The following is a 23,224-nucleotide window of genomic DNA, read 5'->3' as shown; positions in this document are numbered from 1 at the left end:
ATATCATAAGGGATGCTGACAGTTTGAAAGGAATCTCTGTGCAGGAATTAATATTCATGGTGAAATGAAGTTGGTAAGTTTGTTTTCAAAAGCCTCGCAGGCAACTTTTCTCCCTCGATTATTTCTCCACTTTTCAAATTTCTCCCTCGACTCTCTTTCCAGTGGGAGTGATGGGTCGGCATTGTTGCCAAGAGTTCATTTTCCCACTGTCATATAATAGTAGATAGCTTTGATTTAAGTAATTACTTATTGATTTTTGATATCCAATATTGATTGTTGATTTTCATAGTAATAATTAATTATATCAAAATTACATTGCATTCTTCAAGAAAATATCAAGGGAGAAATTGGAGGGGTGAGATGTTTTTCATGTTTCATTCAATAAATCATTCTATGGTGAGGTCCACATTATAATGGCAGTGGAGAAAGATAGGAGGAAAACGTTGCCGATCCTCTCTCTTGTCAATACCTTCAGTAGCTGATACAGGTTTATTGATGTAATATTAACTGGTCATTCTCGTTTAAAATAATCAATTATATTTTATTTTTCAATAATTTCATAATGAATTTCCATAATTGAGATGGAATATTTTGGTAATCAATTATTAATCCCACATTGTTAAAAGACGATCTGGCAACAGATTAAAGCAAGAAAGAGAAAGCGCCATCCTCTGTTGAATGATAGACAAGGATAGCAGTACCATTGCTAATCAAACACTGCCATTACAACGTGGACCTTACTTTAGTAGGGGAGACATGAGACAAAGTAAAGGAGGCTTTCCATAAAAACTAAGATAATTATTGAAAGCTTGGAAAACACTTTACTACAATGTCTCACATCTATAGGTATCACTAAAAAAACCACTCAAGAAATTTATTTGTCTATTTTAGAAACATTCTTTATATAGTGCAGTCCACGTTATAATGGCAGTGGATAAAGATAAAAGAATAGCAATGCCGATTCTCTGCATTAATTAATTATATTTCTACAATGTCAAAAACATACTTGGCATCGTTGTGGACCTGGAAAAGGATAGTACCACCAGCTTTGTCGAATGATAGACAAGGATAGCAAAACCAAAGTTGATCAAATACTGTCATTGTAACGTGGACCTTACTATAGCTTCACACTTCAATTACAATTTCCGAGCAAATGACAAACCGTCTACACTCCATTCACGCAATTTGAACTTTGAAAAAAGTGATGAGTCACAAATGGTTTTGCTCAGAAGCGGTCTCAATAATACATTTTCAAATCTCCAAAAATACGTTATTTCATAAGTTTCACTCTCAAACAATAGATAAGCTGCTGAAAATCATGAATATATACGTCTTTTACCATTCCAATGTCTTCTCCTCAATTTTTCAAAGTCCTTCTGACATTTGAACTTTTAGTTTCCAGTATGAAACTTTGAGGTTAGTTCACTTTACAGGACAACACACCACACACCGAGACACCATTTACCTATTTTTGTACGTAAGCAATGTACTGTTTACTGTAGATGTAAATACAATGTTCTATTACTGTATCTTTTGTAGAATACTTTGGTTCTGCCCAATAAATATTCCATTTTTATTATCCTGACGTTGTTAGAAAGTTTTTGCTAGGATATGTCACCGTTATGCGAGATTATATCACGTCTGTTTTTCTAATCTCAACTTGAGAAAGTGTTATCAATTTTAAGATGAATTGTTTCAAGTTTATAAACTACAGAAATTACAAAATAATAATAGTATCATGTTGAGAAGAAAGTTGGATTTGTGTTGATAGGTGTGAGCTATTGTGAAAGTATGTGACGGTACACTGCTTCCTGATTTGGATTAGGTAAGATTTATTCACTTACATTATTGTATCATTTTTAAATGTGATTGAAAACAAGTTACACGTTACTTCTGTAATTTATTAACTTACCTGGCCAATTTAATCCAACCAAATATTAACTATTTACTTTAATCTAAAACTGTCGGATTCATAGGTGGAATTTTACTTTTAAGGTTAATTGTATTACCTTTACATAATAGGGCAAAAGTGCAAATAATATTGATGAACGTCCGCTGTTATCTTCCTTACTATTGAAGATATCAAAAATTAAATAAATTAGATCCTGAAATCCAATTTCTGAATTAGGGAATGAAGTTTTTCCCATTAATATTTAATTCAATTAGGCTACCTATTAAAACGATTCCAATACCTACCAAGATATATCAACTATAACTTATTATTTATATTTCTTCTTTCTTATGATAAATATTATGAATAGCCGAATAAATAGTTTACTTACTGTCATTTTGAAACCCGTTCATCTATTTTTCAGATAATTTATGTGGATATTTTGTGTTTCATCCGAGCTCCGCATTTTTGAGAATCTTCAAAATGCACGAACTATTCACCCAAGTATTGAGCAACAAGGATCTCTCCAAGGTAAGACATTTTTGGCATTTCTAATAATTGAAAATCACACAGCTCGTAAAACTCCAAATACTCTGGTGGACTTATCTTCGTGCTTATTTGCTTGTTACAGACGCATAGTCTGTTACAGTATGTACACATGACGACGTTTGTCGCTCGGTAAGCGGCGCGTTTGTCGCGCGTTGGAAATTGTGATACCGTACACATGAGGGCGTTAACCGAGCGCTTTGTCGACGTTTTCATGACAGCAGGCATCCGGCAGTTGGAACCACGTACTCAGTGCAAACACATGGAGTTAGAGGAGCTTACCTGTTTGTAATCTAATAGATGACCGGTTAACCATGGGTTCATTTGTGAAGCTATATCCAAAATTAAGGTTATACCCCAACAAGTTTTTCAACTACTTCCGTATGAGTATAAGTTCATTTTATGAACTAGGCTATTATCTTCATTCACTGAAGACATATCATCTTGTGAATGTGTTGTGACGGATGCAATTTCATCAGAAGAAAAACTAGTTGTAACATTAAGGTATTGTATTACAATTCATATCACTGTATACGTTTAAATTTAAAAATGATAACAACATTTTTTATCAACCCTTTTGGAAAAAAACTAGCCTAATTTACAAAGTATTGTTTTAAAAAATGTAATGTTGAAAAAAGTAATGTTTCAATATAGGCTAATTGTGATTATTCGTAAATATCAGAAAAATCCGAGTCCAAAAACACAAAGCAAGATCAAAGCTCAACGCAAGACCAGGGCTCAGATCACCTATTCACTGCAAAAGCGCGCGTTTGACTGAGTGCATGTGTACATTCCACATTGGAATAATGCCCAGTATAGCAACTCGAAGCGCGCGACAGCATGTGTACAATCCCATTGTTTCTATGTATGTGTCAAACGCGCTCTTGACAACCGAGCGACAACCGCGGCGTTTACCGAGCGACAAACGTCGTCATGTGTACAGGCCCTTATGGGGAACACTACGCGCGGTATTCCTCTCGTATAGAGTTTTCCATAAGAGACAATGTAAATAAATCTTGTTAACAAACGAAAAAAATGTAGCCTATCGCCTTAATTCCGCTCATATAATTGGGGCTTAGGGTATGGGTAAGATCACATCGTATGCATGTACGTAAAAGTGTATACATTAGGTCTGATCATGCATGAGACGAGAAACAAAATCTGGTAAGATCCTTTGAAACACGTTGTGACTTTTCTGTTGCTGGTCCAGCAAGTACACGCGTTTAGTGTGAGAGTTCCAATTGCTATTTCCAGATTTCGTTTCTTATCTACGTGCTTGGTCATGCATGAACACGCGTGCATTTGGACATACAAGCATCTAATGTGATCATAACCCAAGTTTCAACTCGAGTTTTCATGTTCAGCTCACTATTTTACAAAGTGGGCTGTTTGTTAACTCTATGTACTTAAGAACATAGAAAAAATATATAACATATTACGAAGATTTTCCATGGTGGACAGTGTTTATGTCTTAAATTTCAATTTGTTAACGCGATAGTCCTATTGGTTCTATTATCGTGTAGCTATTTGATGTTAGTATTCTCTCATACTGTGGTTCTTACACTCTCACGTGGCCCAACAGTAATAATCGACATATGTCGACAGTAATCGACTTGAGTTGACAAGAAATCTGCTTGAAATTTGAAACGAAAACGACCTATACCATTGGACATCTTATGCTATCTTTTATCTATGGAAATACCTAGTATTCTAGGTACATTGGGTCAATTGAAAAGCTAGCACTTGCTACTTCCAAGTAATTTCAAAGTAAATGCTAAGGTTCGAGACAGCTGTATGATTATATTTGTATAATGTATATGATATTTTCTATGGTAGGCTAGGCTATTTGTTAATTCTATGTATGAAAACCATAGAGAAAAGAGAGCATAATTAGATATCCCATGATATAGGGCGTTCATGTCTTGAATTTAAATTGTTAACACTAGCAGATAGTCCTATTAGTCCTATGTGACGCTTGTAATCTCTCATACTTACGTTTACTTATTTTTTTACTTCTTCGGTCCTCCCAACGGTCCTGTGTCCGAGGAGTCGTCAAAATACTGTGCTTTTCTTACACTTTCACCCAGCCTAACAGTATTAATAGACAGTAGTCGACAGTAATCGGTTTGAGTTTGTTGAATTAAACGTATCTTCAAAGTTTAAAGTTTTATTATCTTTCTCAATTTATTCATTAAAATCTTTACTATATGAAATTGAAATGGATAAAATGATTAAACCTGAAAGGCTAATAAGAGATCAGAATAATCCCAAATCATCACTTGTCTGGAATCATTTGCACATGAACTATTCGAATGTCAGGTAAGAGATGCAGAATAGCTTGAGATTTTGATCACCTATCTCCCGAATTATTTGAGCACATCAGTACTTGTGGAACATATAATGATGCAGTTTCAATATTGAAAATCTTTTTGTCAAACCTTCAAATGAAGTTTTCTCTCGACATAAATAATTAGCAACTCCACGCCAACAAAAAAGATAATCTATTGACCAGTGCTCTCAGTTTCTCAGTGCTCTTACGCTTTCAAGTACAGATTGCAACTTTGAAGCCATCACTTAAGAAGAAACTAAATCAACTAAATCACTTCTTGTCATAGTCATTCAATCTCATCTGTTTTCCATGCATGAAATCAAGCCGGTAAAAAGCTGTTTGCAAAACAAATAAACATATATGATTCTCATTACAGCATTACTCTACTGTAATGAAACCATATGTTTTCTTTACAGTCAAGTATGTTTCCTAGTTCCGAAATATGAACATCAAAACTGCTACAAAAAAACCTCCTTCAGCGCTCCAGGTTGAAGTTTTGTCAACTTCCACAAAATACCTTATTCAGAATTTGTAAACTAGGTTCTGTTTATAGAATGCATGTAGTAACTCCAGCACAAGTGCAGGTAATGTTTTCTATTTCTCAATTATTCTTCTTTAGATTGTTATGACAAAAAATAGTGTAAGTTACTTGGACGTGAATGTCTTCTGCAGTGCTTGAATGAAATTCTAGTCTCGGCTAACGCCTCGACTAGAAACATCATTCTCGCCTGCAAAAGGCCCCTTCCTGTCCATGTGACGTAAGATACTAATAGTTGACAGAAATCTGCTGGAAATTTGGAACGAAAACTACCTATACTGTATACCTATACTCTCATATGTATCTCAAATAAATAAATATACCATGGGACATCTTATACTATCTTTTTTCTATGGTAGGACCTACTAAATTTAGTACTTAATTAAAATGCTAATGCTATAACACACTCCTTGTGTTTTCAGTATTTGGTCATCTTATTAACGTTGAGTTTTCGTTTTTCAGGCCGGGGATCTGTTTTCAGTGGCCGACTCAGCTATTGTGGATGACTTGACAGAGGTTGTGGAAACCATAGCTGAGATAACTGCTCTGCCAGACTATGTGAACAATGATAACGATCAGAGTGTGGTTGAGATTATCATTACAAGGGTCACTTCTGCTATAAGGTAACAATATTTTCATTATCTTGAAGAGTCACTTTAGCTATAAGGTGACAATATCTGATAGAATCGTATCGTTTTTTATTGCGGATAATGCCCGATGAGCTTTTTGTTTGAGCGTGGGTAATGGAAAGTGAGAGGGTGATTACCTTATGAGATGACCATATAATAATACTCGTATGGCTTTTATTGGTGGGGAGTTCCTGACGAAAGTTACACCCCGCCTGAATATATCATTTGAGCCGTCAATCGGCCTCACGACTGTCATACTTCAGCCGGGACCGACAGCTTAACGTCCCCATCCGATAACACGGGAGTGACCTGTTCAAAAACGTTTTTGCTATGAGCGGGGTTTAAACCCGGGATCTCTAGGCTCCTATGATAGCACTCTATCCACTAGACCACGGATCACTCCGTTAAAATAAAATCTAGTTAATGAACAACTTGATTGATTTTTTCAAATTCCATGGAAAGAGTTGAAGAAAGATCAACTCAAATACAATTTCAAATTCAATTTAGATTAGAATATTTATGAATGACTGAAATCTATTGACCAAAAGTAAATTATGGATTTGATTCCTTGCATGTATCTAAATGAGATACCATTATTTCATTAGATGACCAAAAGCGTAGCCACCTCTAATACAAGGCCCCGGCCTACGATATTACAACGTCGCAGCTTAGGCCTAGAACCTAATACATGATTGGTGAAAAAAATTTAAAAAAATACCAGCTGATCTTTTTCACCAATCATGTATTAGTTTCTAGGACTACGCTGCGACGTTGCAATATCGTAGGTCGGGACCTTGTATTAGAGGTGGCTATGCCAAACGTCCGTGTCTACTGTCGGGATTCGAACCCACGACCAGATACCGCTAGCAGACTGAAGGGTGTAACGCCTAAGCTGTTTCGGCTATCCTGACCGATTTCATGAAAGTCAATGCATTGATAAGACTTTACCCATCTCACCTCTAAGGGTCGGTTTCCGAGCTCGGCATTTGGCTAAGTTCTAGACTTTAAACAGCTGGAGTAAGAAAATTGGCTTTCCGAAACGGGGCATAGTCATAGTCATTGTCAAAGTCACGTTTGAATTAAATTTAAAAAAAACTGGAGAGTTAAACACAAAATAAAATGAAGAGAAAGTAGTGTAAAGTTTCAGCTGTTTTGAATTATTTAGGAATGTTTAATTTCGACAAGGAAAAACGTTTCTAATTATAGAAATGAGAAAATAAAAACTGCGTCTACTGTTATAAAAACTACGACTACGCCCCGTTTAGGAAAGCCAATTTTCTTACTCCAGGGGCCTGTTTCACGAAGGTACAAGTAGGTTACAAGTCTTGTTGCCAACCATGGTTATGGAAAACAGCTGATTACAAGCTTTTTACAAAAGCAGAATTGTAAACTTGTAGTTACTATGAATTTCTACAAGTTTACAAGTGATTTGCTTGTTACGAACAAGTGTTTCACAACGATTTTCATTGTAGCCAACAATTTTTGTGGAAATTACTTGCTCGTAACTAAGAAATTTTTACCGAAGTGGAAAGCTATGTAAAGGATTTACAAGTGATCATTGAAATGATTTCAAATATTCAATAAATACTTCTAATAATCAAAAATGCCCTATATTCCTCTATAATTCATTATTTTGGAAATTAAATTTAATAAATTTCCAAAATAGTCATTAATATGTTACCTCATAGGTTATGTGTACTATAGTATATATACACAGTATATATAGTATACATTATATATATATATATATTATATATATCTAAATTTATTGTCTTAATTCAATATTTTCCAAATTTGGCTTAGTGGTTTTGTGTTTTGTTTCGGTTTTGTATATGTTTGGACTCTTTAACATCAAAATGAACTTTATTCCGAAGTGAAAAGTGTAATATATATATATATATTATATATATATATATACATTTTTGTGCCTGTTGTGTGTCCAGTAAAATTTCAACTCTCATGTAGTTCCCCGGGACCCCCCATTTTAAATTTGATCAGATAGTCACAAAATGAAACTATTATGTTATACCTGAAGAACTTGACTTGCTGAATGGTTATATTCCACTCAATTTATGATATATTCATCCATAATTAATCTAGATCCTTGTAAAGTTATTCACCTCATGATGGTCCTTTCTAACCTCCAAAGTGCTTATATAATTCTGCTATATGAAATTTACTCCCATGTTGGGTCTTGAGTGATTTGGCGCCAACATTGGAGTTGCATGCAAATTTTACTCCTCAAGAAGGTCCTTCAATATTATAATTGCTGTGTGAAATGTGCTCTTATGTTTGGTCCGCTGAGCTGTGTTGCCAATTCTCATATAGTAAATAAATTTTACTCCTCATGAAGGTCCATCAAACGTTGCCATACTTCGTCTTTGTAATAATGATTCGAGATTTGTTTGAATCAACCAGCGACCGGCTCCGTGAACTTGTTTTGCACATAACCAGAGAAAACTCCTATAATTATAGTGATTTTACTCCTATAGTAATTCTGTGACATAACTCAAAACATTTTGTAGAGCATTGTCAATAAACTAAGATTTTCATGTTGTCAGAATATGTAAAGGAAAAAAATTGTACAAGCACCGTTTTTTATGCATTTAAAGTTGATTAATAAAGTTGATTTATTTATTTATTTGAGGTTGCATAATAAGTCAAGCATGCTCAATGAATGTAGAAATCTAGGAGATTACCCTGAAAACCCCAATGAGCTGTATCAGTTGGAAGGGAATTACCGAATTAAGAGCCATTTGCACAGTCAAAGCTTAAACTGAATTTAATCAGCTGGTGGCTTAAACTCAAAATGTAACACATTATAACAAACGAGACTTGATATGGATTTAATCCAGTTTAAGATGGAATTTTCGTTTAAACTGTCACTGTGCAAATGGCCCTTAGAGAGACAATAAAAACTATAGAACAAGTACAGTTTTCACGAAATGAAATTTTTCAAGTTCAAGATGACAGACAAAAAGCATTACATTAGGGAATTTTTGGGGATACAAGGCATGTGTTCAGGAGCTGCAAGCTTCAGTGGGTGGCCAGGTCGGTGGATGCTAATGGTGTGAGCGACCATAAAGGTTTTAAACATCCCTTCTCTTGAGAATATAAAAAATGGGCTGTTAATATAAAAGAATTTGACTTTTGGGTATCTATCAATTATTGGAAATTAAAAAAAATGTTTTCGACTTTCTCATCAGAAATTAACCACACTAATCTCAAGGTATGAACATCTGAATAAAATTGGCGAATGGCCGTGAAATTCAAACTTATTTGCTGGAATAATATCAAGGTTTCGATTGTTAAAACTGAATGAAGACTTTTGGGCAGCATGCCAGGTCTTTGAATGAATTTTAATCACAATACCATCTTTACCGAACACTGCCTATTGTTATATTGATTTTAGAATTATTTCGTGTATCAATAAATTCAGTTTATTGCAGTGACATACACAAGAAAGTACAATAATGAAGGACTACTGGAATCATTAAAACATCGAATGCTACAAACTGTTACTACATTTACATTATAATGAGCAATGTACTCCAACATCTTCCAAGTATGACAATTATTCCTTATAGAATATTAGTGAGTCTAACTCCAATCTCTAGAATATTATCAAATTATCTGATATTAATTGATTTGTATACGAAGTATTCATCCATAGAAGTGTAGGTTCATTCCTTAACACAAGGTGGATCTTTTGTTTAAATCTCTACAATTCGTGTTGGTCCGTTCAATTGTAAGAATATACTCAAGTATGTAATTTATATAATGTATATATTTATTAATTTATATATGTAATGTATGTATTTATGTAATAGAAATCTTAATTACTGCATCACTGTATATTATATAAATTGTACCTGATTGGATAAAGATATGAAGAAACATTTGAAAAATATGATTCCAAGCTCAGAAATGCTAAAAATGCATTCATTTTTCCATAGAATAAAATGAGAACTCAAAGTTCAGCTGAATGTCTGGTAGGGAATACGGATATTACTCTATTTTTATTCTTAACCAGCATCACATTTGAAAATGCTTATAACTTTGTTAAATTTGGACAGATTGATTTGAAAATTTAGAAGAATCTCAAATATATGAAAAAAACGTTCACGACTTTTTGTAGAATTTTCCCATGACTCCTTCACCTTCCTAAGCCGAAAAAACATAATTATTATGAGAGTTGTGACGCTAGGCAGAAATTTTCAAAAGTCGCGCTTCGTTCAGCTGTCGCCCGCCAAGGAACTGAATTGGATAACTTTTCCCGCGTAACAACGCTACAACGCTATTGGGTAGTTGAACTTGAACCGGCAAGTTCAAACGATATGCATTCATTTTATCTCTCTATAAAAGTGGAAGCTGTAGATAACACCAAGTTACTTGGAATACAAGGTACTGGCCACGTGCATCTCGATCTTTTAATGATCAGAGTCGGATGATCAGTGTGACATCATTGGTACTCTAAAATATCTATTCTTCCTATATTTCCAATGTTAAATTTAGCAGCTTTGTAAGTCTTTTTCTCAAAAAGTAAATAACTTTCAAGTCCCATCGACATCTCCTACGACTCATACAATATTTATCTCTATTTTTTTTTAGAAATTCAATACTTTTGGACGATGGATCTTTCAGAATGATTGATTTTGTAAGAGCCTACATCGAATACCTGTTGCTCTCTTATTGAAAATTAACATGCTTTTCCTGGCTCTTTTGTAATTCAATTACTCAATGCTAATGAATTCGATAAATCGATCATTGAATAAGGTATTAAGAACATGAAACATTGATTGTACTATTATTTCTTTCACAATCCTTTATCTTGTCTGTGTACTGTATATCATATGTAGAATCAATAGAACTTCTTGCCTAATCCCTTAGGAGGAACTCTTTTTTCAGGAAAATTATGGCTTTCACATACTTGATGAGGAAATAGTTTTCTGGTTGAATCTTTCTAATTGAAAACTATAACAAAAAATATAAGGGCGAATATTATATTAAAGCATGGATTGCGCGTGAGGAATTCTCAATAATTGTATTGAATACTTGATCTCGTATTCTGAAACACATATTTCTAATTTAATTATTTGTAAGAGGAATTCTCAATTGGTACTTATTGTAGAACTCTCATTCTTTATTTATTTGTGAAAGGGAAAATCAACTCTTCATGATTCAATAATAATGAATTTAATGAAAATGAATCATACATTGAAAAGTATGCGTATGAATATGAATTCATACTATAAGTATCCTACAATATATTCCTTCTAATAAACTTGATAATTCTATAAGGCAAGTGATCGGTTGAATTCCTGTTTGAAAGAATAGAAAGGATGACAATCACTTTAATCAACTTGGAGGGCATTTCAATTCTAGAAATTGAACTCTCATAAACTTAAAACAGGATAATGTGCGTGGTAAATTCCAATTATTTTCAATCTCCACATTATTTTCCTATGCCGGAAAGATAATATAGTTGGGCATATTTTAAGATATTTTTTCAAATAGCAAATTATTCAGTTTATAATGCATTTATGAATGTGAGTGTTATACTATCACCCCATACTTCCTTTTGTTCCATATATTGGGGCTTTCTACCACATAGAGTGTGAGTGATGTATATGTGATAAAAATTATGTTACTAGATTGTGCCTTGGTCACTGAGTGTAAATAATTTTGAAACCAATAAAGTTCTTTATCGAAAATTAAATTGGAATTTAATTGTTGATCAATCCAATTGATTGGTAATAACAAACGAAATCATCAAATATCATAATATAATATTATAAGGGAGGAAAGTGGTGCGCTTATCATCTTCATCCGTTGATCATCCACATTCTCCTTTCAAATCACTGATGGAATGCCCTGCACTAACAACCTTTATTCTCTGCAACCGCTCTTGATTTTACTTTTATCTAATTAATATTAGCTTTTCCTTTATATGTCTTCTGCATTGAGATTGGTATTAGAATCAATTTTGAAAGGATAGATATTGGTTGAGTTTGCAGAAGAATATCACAATGAACAAAGGAAACAGCTCGAATGTGTACAACGTAATAAATAACGAGAAAGCTCGAAATAACTATAAAGTATTCAAGCCAAGCCTAATTATTATGCTGATAAAAACAGTGATTGAAGAAGTATAGGTCTATATTATCACTCAAAGTATTACTAGGAGAAATAGGCTACATTCAGTACCTTTTTTCAACTTTATAATTGTTGGGGTATTAAAACTTTGAATAGAAAACCTCCAGTAGAAAACCTTTGAAGCCATTCATCTTTTCAAATGTTGACAAATAAAATCTATTCATTCATTCTACGAGTATCCCTTCTCGTAGTAACAAATGAGAGTTCTCTATCTCCAAACCGGTATGCCCTTACATTATCGAGAATTCTGGAAGATCTAGGAGTTCAAAGGTGATGAATTTCTAAAAAAAAATGAAGATAAATATTGTATAAATCGTAGGAGATGTCGATGGGACTTGAAAGTTATATACTTTTTAGAAAAAGACTTACAAAGCTGCTCAAGAAAAAAGATAAATATTGTATGTGACCGTAACACACAACTATCACCTGGTTAAAGATGTGTATATGTGTATATCATTTTTTTCCTGAATTAAGAGTGCACTCCTAAAGGATTAAAGATGTTGAACCGGCAAGATGTTCTACTGATTCTATGTAGTATACAGACAAGATATGAAGGATGTTGAGAGAAATAATATTATACTCTAATTAATGTTTCCACGTTTTCAATTCCTTATTCAATGATCGCTTTATCAAATTGATCAGCATTGAGTAATTGAATTACAAAAGAGCCAGGGAAAGCATGTTAATTTTCAATAAGAGAGCAACAGTTATTCGATGAGCAGGCTCTTACAAAATCGATCATTCTGAAAGATCCAGCCGTCCAAAAGTATTGAATTTCTAAAAAAATTGAAGATAAATTCTTGTATTAATCGTAGGGGATGTCGATGGTACTGGAAAGTTATGTACTTTTTGAGAAAAAGACTTACAAAGTTGCTCAATTTAACATTGAAAAGATAGGAAGAATATACTTTTAGAGCACCAATGACGTCACACCGACCAGCTGGTTTGGATTTGTCAACGCGCATCTTTTAGTGGCCAGTATCTTGTATTCTGTATACCTTGTATTTTGTATACCAGTACCTTGTAGGTACATTGGATAAACCTACTTTTTTCCCAACTTTTCTTTTTCTTCTGCTTCTCCTTCTTTGTCATCTTGTTCTTCTTTTTCTCCAAATTAGAGAATTCTTAATATTTGTCCTTTCATATTGAGTGATAGCTCATTTTACTCAGCTCTTCAAGGCGGTTTCAATGCATATTTCGGTTGGCTGACAAAACCTCACTAGTACCTCTAACCTCACCAGATAGGCTATGTATATTCTAATGAATTGCACTGTTGACTTATTTATTACACTGTTGAAGTATTTTTGGAGCAATCCCATTCCAAAAAGTTGAGTTTATAATCATTTCATTAAAATACACATGTCTGGTGAGGTTGGTCGTGGCGAAGGCATGCGTTAGGGTTAGGTAAGGTTCAATCAGGTAACCGATATGCATTGAACCCACCTTGAAGAGCTGAGTAAAATGAACAAATAATTAAATGAATGTTTATTTCCCAAAAAAAAAACAAAACTACAAGATCAATTACACAACATATTAGATAAATTACAATAAATTACATACAAAACCTAGTTAGTTACAAAAAATTTTTATAATGTGTCCTCTATTCTACTTGTTTAGTTTTTTCTGTGTGGAAATTGACCTACTCCACTATGGCATACCATGTTCTAGAGTAAAATGAGCTATCACTCGAATTGAAAAGATAAATGATATTGAAAATTATTCTCAAATTTGGGACCCCACATCTTATTGGACAAAAAAAATTAATAAGCTCAATGGCTACCATACATAACTTGTAGGTTCCGAATATAATAAAAGAGAAAATTCCGATCTACCTGTAGGGGAGAGTGGGGCACTATTGGACGGGGGCACAATTGGACATGGTCATTTTTAATGTTGAGGGAATTTTTTTTTCCCTTTAAATTTCCCACACAATCACACCTGGGACAGTCTCATAATACTGTGGAAAGTTTGGTTGTTGTATCGCGAGGCGTTTAAAAATTATAAAATAATTTGAGTTTTTTGCTGAAAATGAAGTGATTTTCCAGTTGCACGGATTCTATTTTCCAAACGTAAGTATTGAGTTCAAGATTTCTAATGCTTTTTTTTTAGATAACTTGTTTATTCAGTTACCCATGCCTTGGGCTAGGATTGAGGTTATGTCACATCTGTTCTCACAACTTGCAGTTTAAAAGACAATTCAGTTTAAAAGACAATTCAGTTGAAAGGAGAATAAGTTTAAAGACAATTCAGTTTAAATGATTATTTTTTTCTAGTTTAAAAGTCAGTTCAATTCAAAAGTAACCTAATTATTTCAGTTTTAGGTGAATTTTTGAAAATTCCAATTAAAACTATATTTTACATTCTTTTCTATTTTTAATGTATTTATGAATGTAGTAATAAATTACAAAAATATTACACTGATAAGTAACTGTGAAATTGTGCTACTTATTTGTTTTTAGTTTCACCTTTCAGCAATGTCCAATAGTGCCCCTTCTAAAATTATGGCCTGTCCAAAACTGCCCCGCCGGGGCAAATTTGGACAAAATGTAGACCAGAAAAAATTGGGTTGAATTTCTGTGATAAAATTGTTTAATATGAATTCAAACAGGTTTTTTGTGCACTATGCATAGTCAAGAACAAGATCTTGTAGAATTAAAACATTGAAAAAAATTTCACCATGAAAAAAAAATGCTTAAAGTGAAACAGTTTTTTTTGTCCAATAGTGCCCCAGTCACCCCTACAGACAATAGGGATGTCATAATTCCAAGTTCCAACACAAACGGCAAGTTGCACAAAAGAAAATGTAATTTAATTAACATAAGATGACGTCATCATACAGAGCTGAACAGGGAAGTGGCTGCAGTGGCTCCATTAAAGACGTTATCTCATGGTTTGATTTTCTTTTATACAACTGGCTGATAGAATTTAAATTTTTGGTTCTCCGTTCCTTGCGATGTCTGTAAGGATTCTTCCAATAGGCATGATTGCAGTATTTTCTTTCAATTGAATTTATTGATAATACATAATTTTCCAAGCTGATAGGCTGAGTGCAATTGATTTGTTGATGCACTTCATAGATTCAATTTATGATTTTTAAAGTGACATTGGAATTTTTTTCATTGATTTTTATTGTTAGCTTCATTAGTAATTTTGGAAGCTATTCTTCCAATAAGCTAGATTTCTTGTTTCAGGATTTGTTTCAATGTATAATTCATAGCTTTTCAAGTTTGATTAATTGTTTCCATCTATTTCAATTAAACTAATCTTTCTTGAAGAAAGAGATCATCACACTAAATGACACATTATTTTAATTTAGTCTTTGGAAAAAACAACAGCTGAAATACTTTTTTGATACGTATCATCGTTTTTCAATAAAGAATTCAAAGCTGCAATTTTCAAAAAAAGTTGTTCACAATAAGAAGGTTAGAACCAAAGAAGAGGTAGAGTTTGTAATCTAATAATATTGTATGTGCTAGAACCCACTACAATGTGCATTTTCCACAATTGTTTCACATGTATTTTCATGTGATTTTCTAGAAAGTGAATATAAGATACTGTAGCTATTCTCTATCTATGAAAATTGTTTATATTGAATATAACAGGAATTATTATAAAATAAATGAAATAATAAACAGGAATAAATTATAGAAATAAAAAAAAATACTGAAATTCAAAAAACATTTTTAATTTCAAATTATTATGGGGGTTATTCATCCACTCATCCATGTGTAATAAGTTAATTTATTATAGGTAATAAATTTAATTAATGCAGAAAGTATTTGTTCAATTCTCTCATTACTCACAAAGATGTAGGAAACTAGAATACAAACAAAAAATAAATATGAAATCCACTTTCAAAAATGAGCAAGCCTTTTTTTGTTCACATTCTTGAAAGAATAAGAATAAGAATCTATATTATCATAGACATTGCTAACAATGCATTGATAAATGTCAAAAATAGGTACTAGATATTACATAATACAATTAATATATACAAATAATATTAGCCTACAAGTATTTGGTCCAGTCAATTACATGAAATTCTTGGATGTTATATAAACTTTCAGCTTTCAGTACAGTTTTCAATTTCCTTTTGAAGAATGTAAGAGGCAGTGCCTTAATTTCTAGTGGTAATGAATTGTACAGTTTAACAGATGTGTACAGAAGATTTTTTGTGAAGTTGTGAACCTGAACTATTGAACTCTGATATTATTCCTATTTCTGGTTTCATATCCATGACAGTCACTATTTAATTTTAAAAAATCCAGATTACTTAACTAACACTAAATAATACATACAAAGAATAGACAGTTAATATTCCCAATTTTGTGAAAAAAGGTTTACAGTGGGTCCTCATATCAACATTACAAATCAATCTAATTGCTTTCTTTTGGAGTATAAATATTTTTGAGACATGAGTACTAGAGCCCCATAATAGTATACCATAGGACAGTAAACTTTGTATTTGAGAGGAATACACATTAATAATATATTAATATCTACAGTTAACTTTAACCTTCTCAGCAAGTACAGTACCTTTGCTATTTTTTTCACTAATTAATTCTGCATATGTGGTTGTCAATTAAGTTTGGGATCAAGAACAATACCTAGAAATTTTAAAGGTTCAGTCCCTACTTCATTGTTTGAATTTCTATTATAGGTGAACATAATAATTACTAGCACAACAATCATTAAGGAGTAGAGAGCTATCAACTAAACAATTTTGTACACCTGCTTCGGATTTACAACTAACTTTGAGACCAAAATCATCAGCAAAGAGAGATCCTGCTTTATCAGTGCCCTCTATATTACAAATTATGTTGTTAATATATATATTAGGGAGTATTGATCCAAGTATGGAGCCTTAAGGGACCCCATAATGAACCTTTCTGCCCTTAGAGAATTGACAATCTTTGTAAACAAACTGGTTGCGGTCCTTTAAATAGATTGATTTTGAATTGCAGCCATAATAAGAAAATTTTTCAAAAAGTATGTTATGCTTAACAGTATCGAAAGCTTTAGACATGTCATATGACCTAAAACTAACAGATAGACCCTTCTCCAAATCATCAACAACACTATTAATTTACTAAACTTGTTACTGCATTGCTAGTATTTCTACATGGCCTGAAAACAAATTGTTTTTTAGTAAAAATACCAAAGTTTTCAAAATTATTTAAGATCTGGTCTTGCATTATGGCCTCAAATACTTTGGATATCACAGGTACAATTGTTATTGGCCTGAAAATAAGGCCTGATTATATTGGCCTGAAGTTTTTCTTATCACCTTTTTTATGTAGCCTACAGGTATTACCTTAACGTTTTTCAATACACTTGGAAAAATGCCCTTGTATACTAAACAATAATTTAAAAGGTAACTCAAAACTTCACTTATATAAGGGGCAGATATTCTTAAGACCTTAGAATTAATACCATATATATCTGAAAAATTTGAATTACTAAGACTACTTATTTTCTGGTACACATAATCTGCAGTAACAGGTTGGAAAAAAATGGTACATTGGGCCTATTGCACTTATTGATGTAGTGAGAGCTGAGATGTTCACTAACTGGCACATTTTCACTAATTTCCTCAACTTTTTCAATGAAAAAGTTGTTAAATGAATCAGCGTTGTTATCATCATGTGAATCAATAGCTTCATTGTTGACATTTGTAAGAATTTTAACTACCTTCCATGCAGCTTGAGTTTTATTTTTTGAGTGCTCTATTTTGTTGTTGGAATAATTTATTTTTGCATTCTTAATAGCAATTCTATACTCTTTCTTACAGCTTTTATATTTATCTCTAAACTGATTAGTCTTAAAAAATTTCAGTAAGCTATAATATTCATCACAACTATGTTTGAGCTTTATTAAATCAGCAGTATACCATCCATCATCCAGCTTTGGCTTACTAACTTTGAAACCTCTAAGAGGATAAGCAGCATTAACAGCTGACATATACAAATCAAAAAACTTCTTAAACTTATCATTCACATCATTAGGCTAAGCAAATACACCACACTCCAGTGTATGATACTAATTAACCTAACAAATAAATAAGTGTTGACATTGAAATCAGCACATAATATTAAATTATAGTTACATTCATAAATGGCACATAATATATCATTAAGACAGGATAGAGAGTTGTTAAAAAAACTAACATCATTATTATAGGGTCTGTACAATGACAAAACAATTATTTTTTCATTTGGAATTTCAATTGTAGCAGCTTCACAAATTATTTCTATAGAAAGTTACTCTACTATGCTTAATTCTTCTAATTTCAATCCATTAATTAAAAAAATTGCTTCTCCACTATGAATGGAATTTTTCCTTCCATAGAAGGACCCAAGTTCATAGTCAGGTATTGTGAGACAGCTACAGTCATCGTTTGTTAACCAGTGTTCAGCAACAGTAATTATCTTAGCATTAGGCTATAGTTTTATAACATAATAAGAGGGAAATATATTCTTATTTGTTTGATATACCCTGGACATTCAAAGATATAGTGTTTAGAAAAGTTTCATTAGCTGTTTATTCATCATTAGTCCTAGGCCCAGGATTGGTATTGTTTGCATATCACATAACCTAGCTACATTTGGACTGTTGTATAAATTAGAATTGGAACCGTTTTGAGCGTATAAGCCTGTGGTACTTTTCTGTAAGTTGAGTAATTCTCATTGATTAAATAAATAAATAAATATCCATTCCTATCTTTGAACCTATTAAAAGAGTTATTTATGAAAAATTGCATGGCTGAAGAGGAATGATTTTAGGACTAACTTGACTTTTATGATCTAAATATTATTTATACAATTGAGAATTTCATTGCCAATGAGCTTCTTACCAATTCTACGTATATATTTATTGTATATATCCTAATAGAATAAGATTCTTGTGCAGATTTAACTTAGTTGAGCTTGTAAGTAGTGATAGAAATGAAGGAATTACATTTACGATTTTATTTCTTGTTACATTTATTATTTCCAATCACTCAATTACATACACTCTGTGATTAGTGATGCGGTTTACTTTTAATTTCTACTTTTGATGTGTTTTATTCTTGATTTCGTTTCAAAATGTTAATAACCTTAAAGCATTACTAAATCTCATAAGGAAATAATTGTAAAAGAAGCGAGCTAAATAGTACAAGTAATTATAATAATTCAAGTACAAGTTATAATTCTATAACTGACTTACCTTTCAAATTTGATCACTGCTTGAATAATCTTTTTGGACATTTTGACACAATCACAACATCACAAAACACAATTTCACTTTCACTCTGCACCTGCAGACAACAGACAGCTGACAAACAAGGACGAGACAAGAATATTCCATTCACAACAGAAAAGGCGCGAACTTCAATACATAACCTCAAATCAAGTTCAGTCTGAATAAATGGCGCGAACACTCAGACCCACGGGAGTGAACTATTATACTCCATTACACAAACGCCATCACATGATAGGTCTGTGGAGCTACTAAAGATGCTTGGACCATCTTACGCGAACGTACCAACATGAGTTGTAGAGATTTATACAAAAGACCAACTTTGTGTTAAGGAATGAACCTATATATATATATATATAATATATATATATATATATATAATATATATATATATATATATATATGTATATATATATATATAATATCTAAATTTATTGTCTTAATTCAATATTTTCCAAATTTGGCTTAGTGGTTTTGTGTTTTGTTTCGGTTTTGTATATGTTTGGACTTTTTAACATCAAAATGAACTTTATTCCGAAGTGAAAAGTGTAAATTTAAAGTATTGTAAACGGAGGGGGTTGTTTCTTCTTTTATATAATATTTGCTAAAGTTTACTGCTATCAATTCATCTACCGGTATTTGAATCCTTGATTGGTTGGGAGCTTCTAGTGGATTCGTTTTTTCAAATAAACAGATTATCATCATTAACTGGGCCCAATCAGAGGACCGAGGCTCGCACACCGTTACATGTTTTCCCAGTTACGTCTCAATTCGAACTGTGGCCTTTTCACTGAAAATTATTCCCCCTCCACGAGCGTTGAGCCTAACTTCCAGTGGAAAAGCCAAAGCTGCAAAAAGGTCAATGCTCGTACAATTTTCAAATACAGTGGCTTTTTCGACATGAAAATGAAACTGCGCTTGGAAAATGCACGAAAATTGCTTTAATTTTGACAACTAAGCAACAAGTTAGCAAATTCAAACAAGACAGAGTCAATTCTCACACTAAAACGCAGGGTTCAACATACAGTTAGAATCAAAGTTCATTTCAGTTCAAAAACCTGAAAAATAATATAAGATACACAAAAACAACTACAATACTACCCTCTCAATATCACACTATTACAGTATTGTGCTGACTATAACCTTAGTGTCCGGTTTTCCATTAGGGAACTTTGAACTATATACGGCGAGGTGGAACTACCCTTGGGTCTCCCCACCATCCAAAGCCATACGCTAATAATAATTATATAATTATATATAGTACATATACTATATATATACACAGTACGTATACTGTGTAGGTTACAAATTCAGCAATCAATGAAGTAGACTGTACAAAAACATTATATTGCTTTCAAATATTTTCAAAGTAATTATTAAAAAGTACAAGTAACCTTTTTAAAGGATGAAAAAAGAAAATTATCATAAAAATTGGTTATGTTTACTATTGAAGTACTTGTAGACTTGTAAAATTGTAAACTTGTAGATCATAATTTTTTTGTGAAACGTGATTACTTGTAAACTTGTAACTACAAGTACTTGTGCGTAACCATGGTTGGTAACAATACTTGTACCTTTGTGAAATAGGCCCCAGCTGTTTAAAGTCTAGAACTTGACTAAATCCCGAGCTCGGAAACCGGCCCTAAGAGGCACTAGGGCAGGCAATTACAAAATTCTATCTAAATCACCCATCCATGGTATATATAGTAAATTAGATTGTAAATAGTGTGGTGATGCACGTTTTGAGCTCAGTTTCCTTTTCAATTATTATTGGAAGTTGAATGTTTTTAAATTCAAGCTTGTCTTTTGCAGGGAAACCGGCTCGATAGAACGGCACGCAGAAGCTCTGGTGGCCCTGCTGGAGTCATGTCTCAGCCACAACCTGAAACCATCCACCAAAGACGAGGATCCGCCCCATGCCAAGATATCCTCCGATATTATATCTTGCATATTTCTGGTCAGTACTGTTTTGCACCAATTCAAATTCAAATTTACTCTGTTGTAGTTGAGACACTTTGTTTCAAAGTGAATATATAAATACACTTACTTCTTTGTTTAACCTTCCGGTAGTCGCGCCCTTTTCAATCACACGAGCAATCGAGTTTTGTAGCTTATTTTGAACAACATCCAATTTTCCAAGTGTTATGTACTCTGTTTACTGTCAAAACATATTAATTAATTAATTATTGTATAATTACTTTTTCCATCTTCTTGGATTATTTTACACCTATGAACATTTGGATGATTACCATTTCATAGCCCAATAAGGTACATCAAGCAAATCAATTCTGTGTTATTGGTTAGTTTACAGCCCCCCTATACAGTCTTTCCCTATCTTATGCACAGTGCGACTAGATGGCACCTAAAGACTGAACCATTGCTCGGTTGATACTGCAACTCAGTGGAGTGATGATGGGAAAGTTTTGGAATGCATAGGTGACTCGTTCACTGACACTGTACTTTTTACAACAGCGCGACTGCCGGAAGGTTAAGAAATGTGGAATTCATTTCTCTCTTGAGGAGGAGCTTTAACAGTTTTATGAAAAAACAGAGTTATTATGAAGTGTAGTGTGAAGAAAACAACATGAATTTCAAATTTATTAGCCCCAAATTTATGGGGTCTGTTCCATAGAACTTACACGACCTGTATCACAAGTAATTAGTTCCTGTATTAGTTGTTGAAATTATATTCATAAAATTTACCTGCTGTAATAGTATCTTACATCACATGGACGGGATGGGGCCTATTGCAGGCGAGAATGAAGTTTCTAGTCGAGGCGTTAGCCAAGACTAGAATTTCATCTGAGCACTGAAAAAGACATTCACGTCCAAGTAACGTACACTATTTTTTGTCATTATCTAAAGAAGAATAATTGAGAAATAGAAAACATTACCTGCTCGTGCTGACGTTACTACATGCATTCTAAAAACAACCTAGTTTACAAATTCCGGATCAGGAATTTTGTGGAAGTTTACAAAACTTCCACCTGGAGCGCTGAAGGTGGTTTTGTGTAGCAGTTTTGCTGTTCCTTTTTCAGAACTAGAAAACATACTCGACTGTAAAGAAAACATTTATGGTTTCATTACAGTAGAGTATGCTGTAATGAGAATCATATGTATATTTGTTCTGCAAACAGCTGTTTACCGGCTCAATTTATGTATGGAACCATTTTTTTTTTTTGGCAAATAAATTCATTCATTCATAATATGCTTTCTCTACAGTCAAGTATGTTTCCTAGTTCCGAAATAGGAACAGCAAAACTGCTACATAAAACCACCTTCAGCGCTCCAGGTGGAAGTTTTGTCAACTTCCACAAAATTCCCGATTCAGAATTTGTAAACTAGGTTATGTTTATAGAATGCATTAGTTACTTCAGCACAAGGAGGTAATGTTTTCTATTTCCCAATCTTCTTCTTTAGATTATTATGACAAAAAATAGTGTACGTTACTTGGACGTGAATGTCTTTTGCAGTGCTCGAATGAAATTCTAGTCTCTGTTAACGCCTCAACTAGAAACATCATTCTTGGCCTGCAAAAGGGCCTTTCCTGTACATGTGACGTAAGATACTATTACAGCTGATTTACCTGTATTACAAGTACATAAATTTAACAAGAGTAAAGCTACAGAATGGAAAATGAGAGAAATTGTTCAAACCTGGTACAGAAGTTTCAAGAAGTTTTGTCTTGAGAGGACTTCAAAATTACGCCTAATATAGTTACTTTTACAGCGTTTTCCAAACGTTCCCCACCAATTTTTAGAGGGTTTCTTTTCTCATGTTTTTCATTGACTTTTCAATGCATTTTTCTATTTTGTCAACCAAATTCATACCTGAGAGGGTTAGATAAGGATGTTAGTCAAGTTCTCCATATCATTCCTGTTTCAAATTTCAAAGAT

General features: G+C 33.0%; 1 protein-coding gene across 1 annotated transcript in view; it reads left to right on the top strand.

The window, feature by feature from the left end:
- Nucleotides 1-1,399: 1,399 nt before the first annotated feature.
- LOC111058147 (protein melted) overlaps nt 1,400-23,224 on the top strand; it is a 69,431-nt gene continuing 47,606 nt past the window's right edge. The window contains exons 1-4 of the mRNA XM_039440818.1: nt 1,400-1,825; nt 2,316-2,422; nt 5,767-5,927; nt 21,141-21,285. Coding sequence (XP_039296752.1) covers nt 2,375-2,422; nt 5,767-5,927; nt 21,141-21,285 — 354 coding nt within the window. The 5' untranslated portion in view covers nt 1,400-1,825; nt 2,316-2,374. The remainder of the gene's footprint in view (nt 1,826-2,315; nt 2,423-5,766; nt 5,928-21,140; nt 21,286-23,224) is intronic.

Source organism: Nilaparvata lugens, chromosome 14 (genome assembly GCF_014356525.2).
Source record: "Nilaparvata lugens isolate BPH chromosome 14, ASM1435652v1, whole genome shotgun sequence".
Classification (NCBI taxonomy): Eukaryota; Metazoa; Arthropoda; class Insecta; order Hemiptera; family Delphacidae; genus Nilaparvata; species Nilaparvata lugens.
This window is presented reverse-complemented; position numbering and strand designations above follow the sequence as displayed.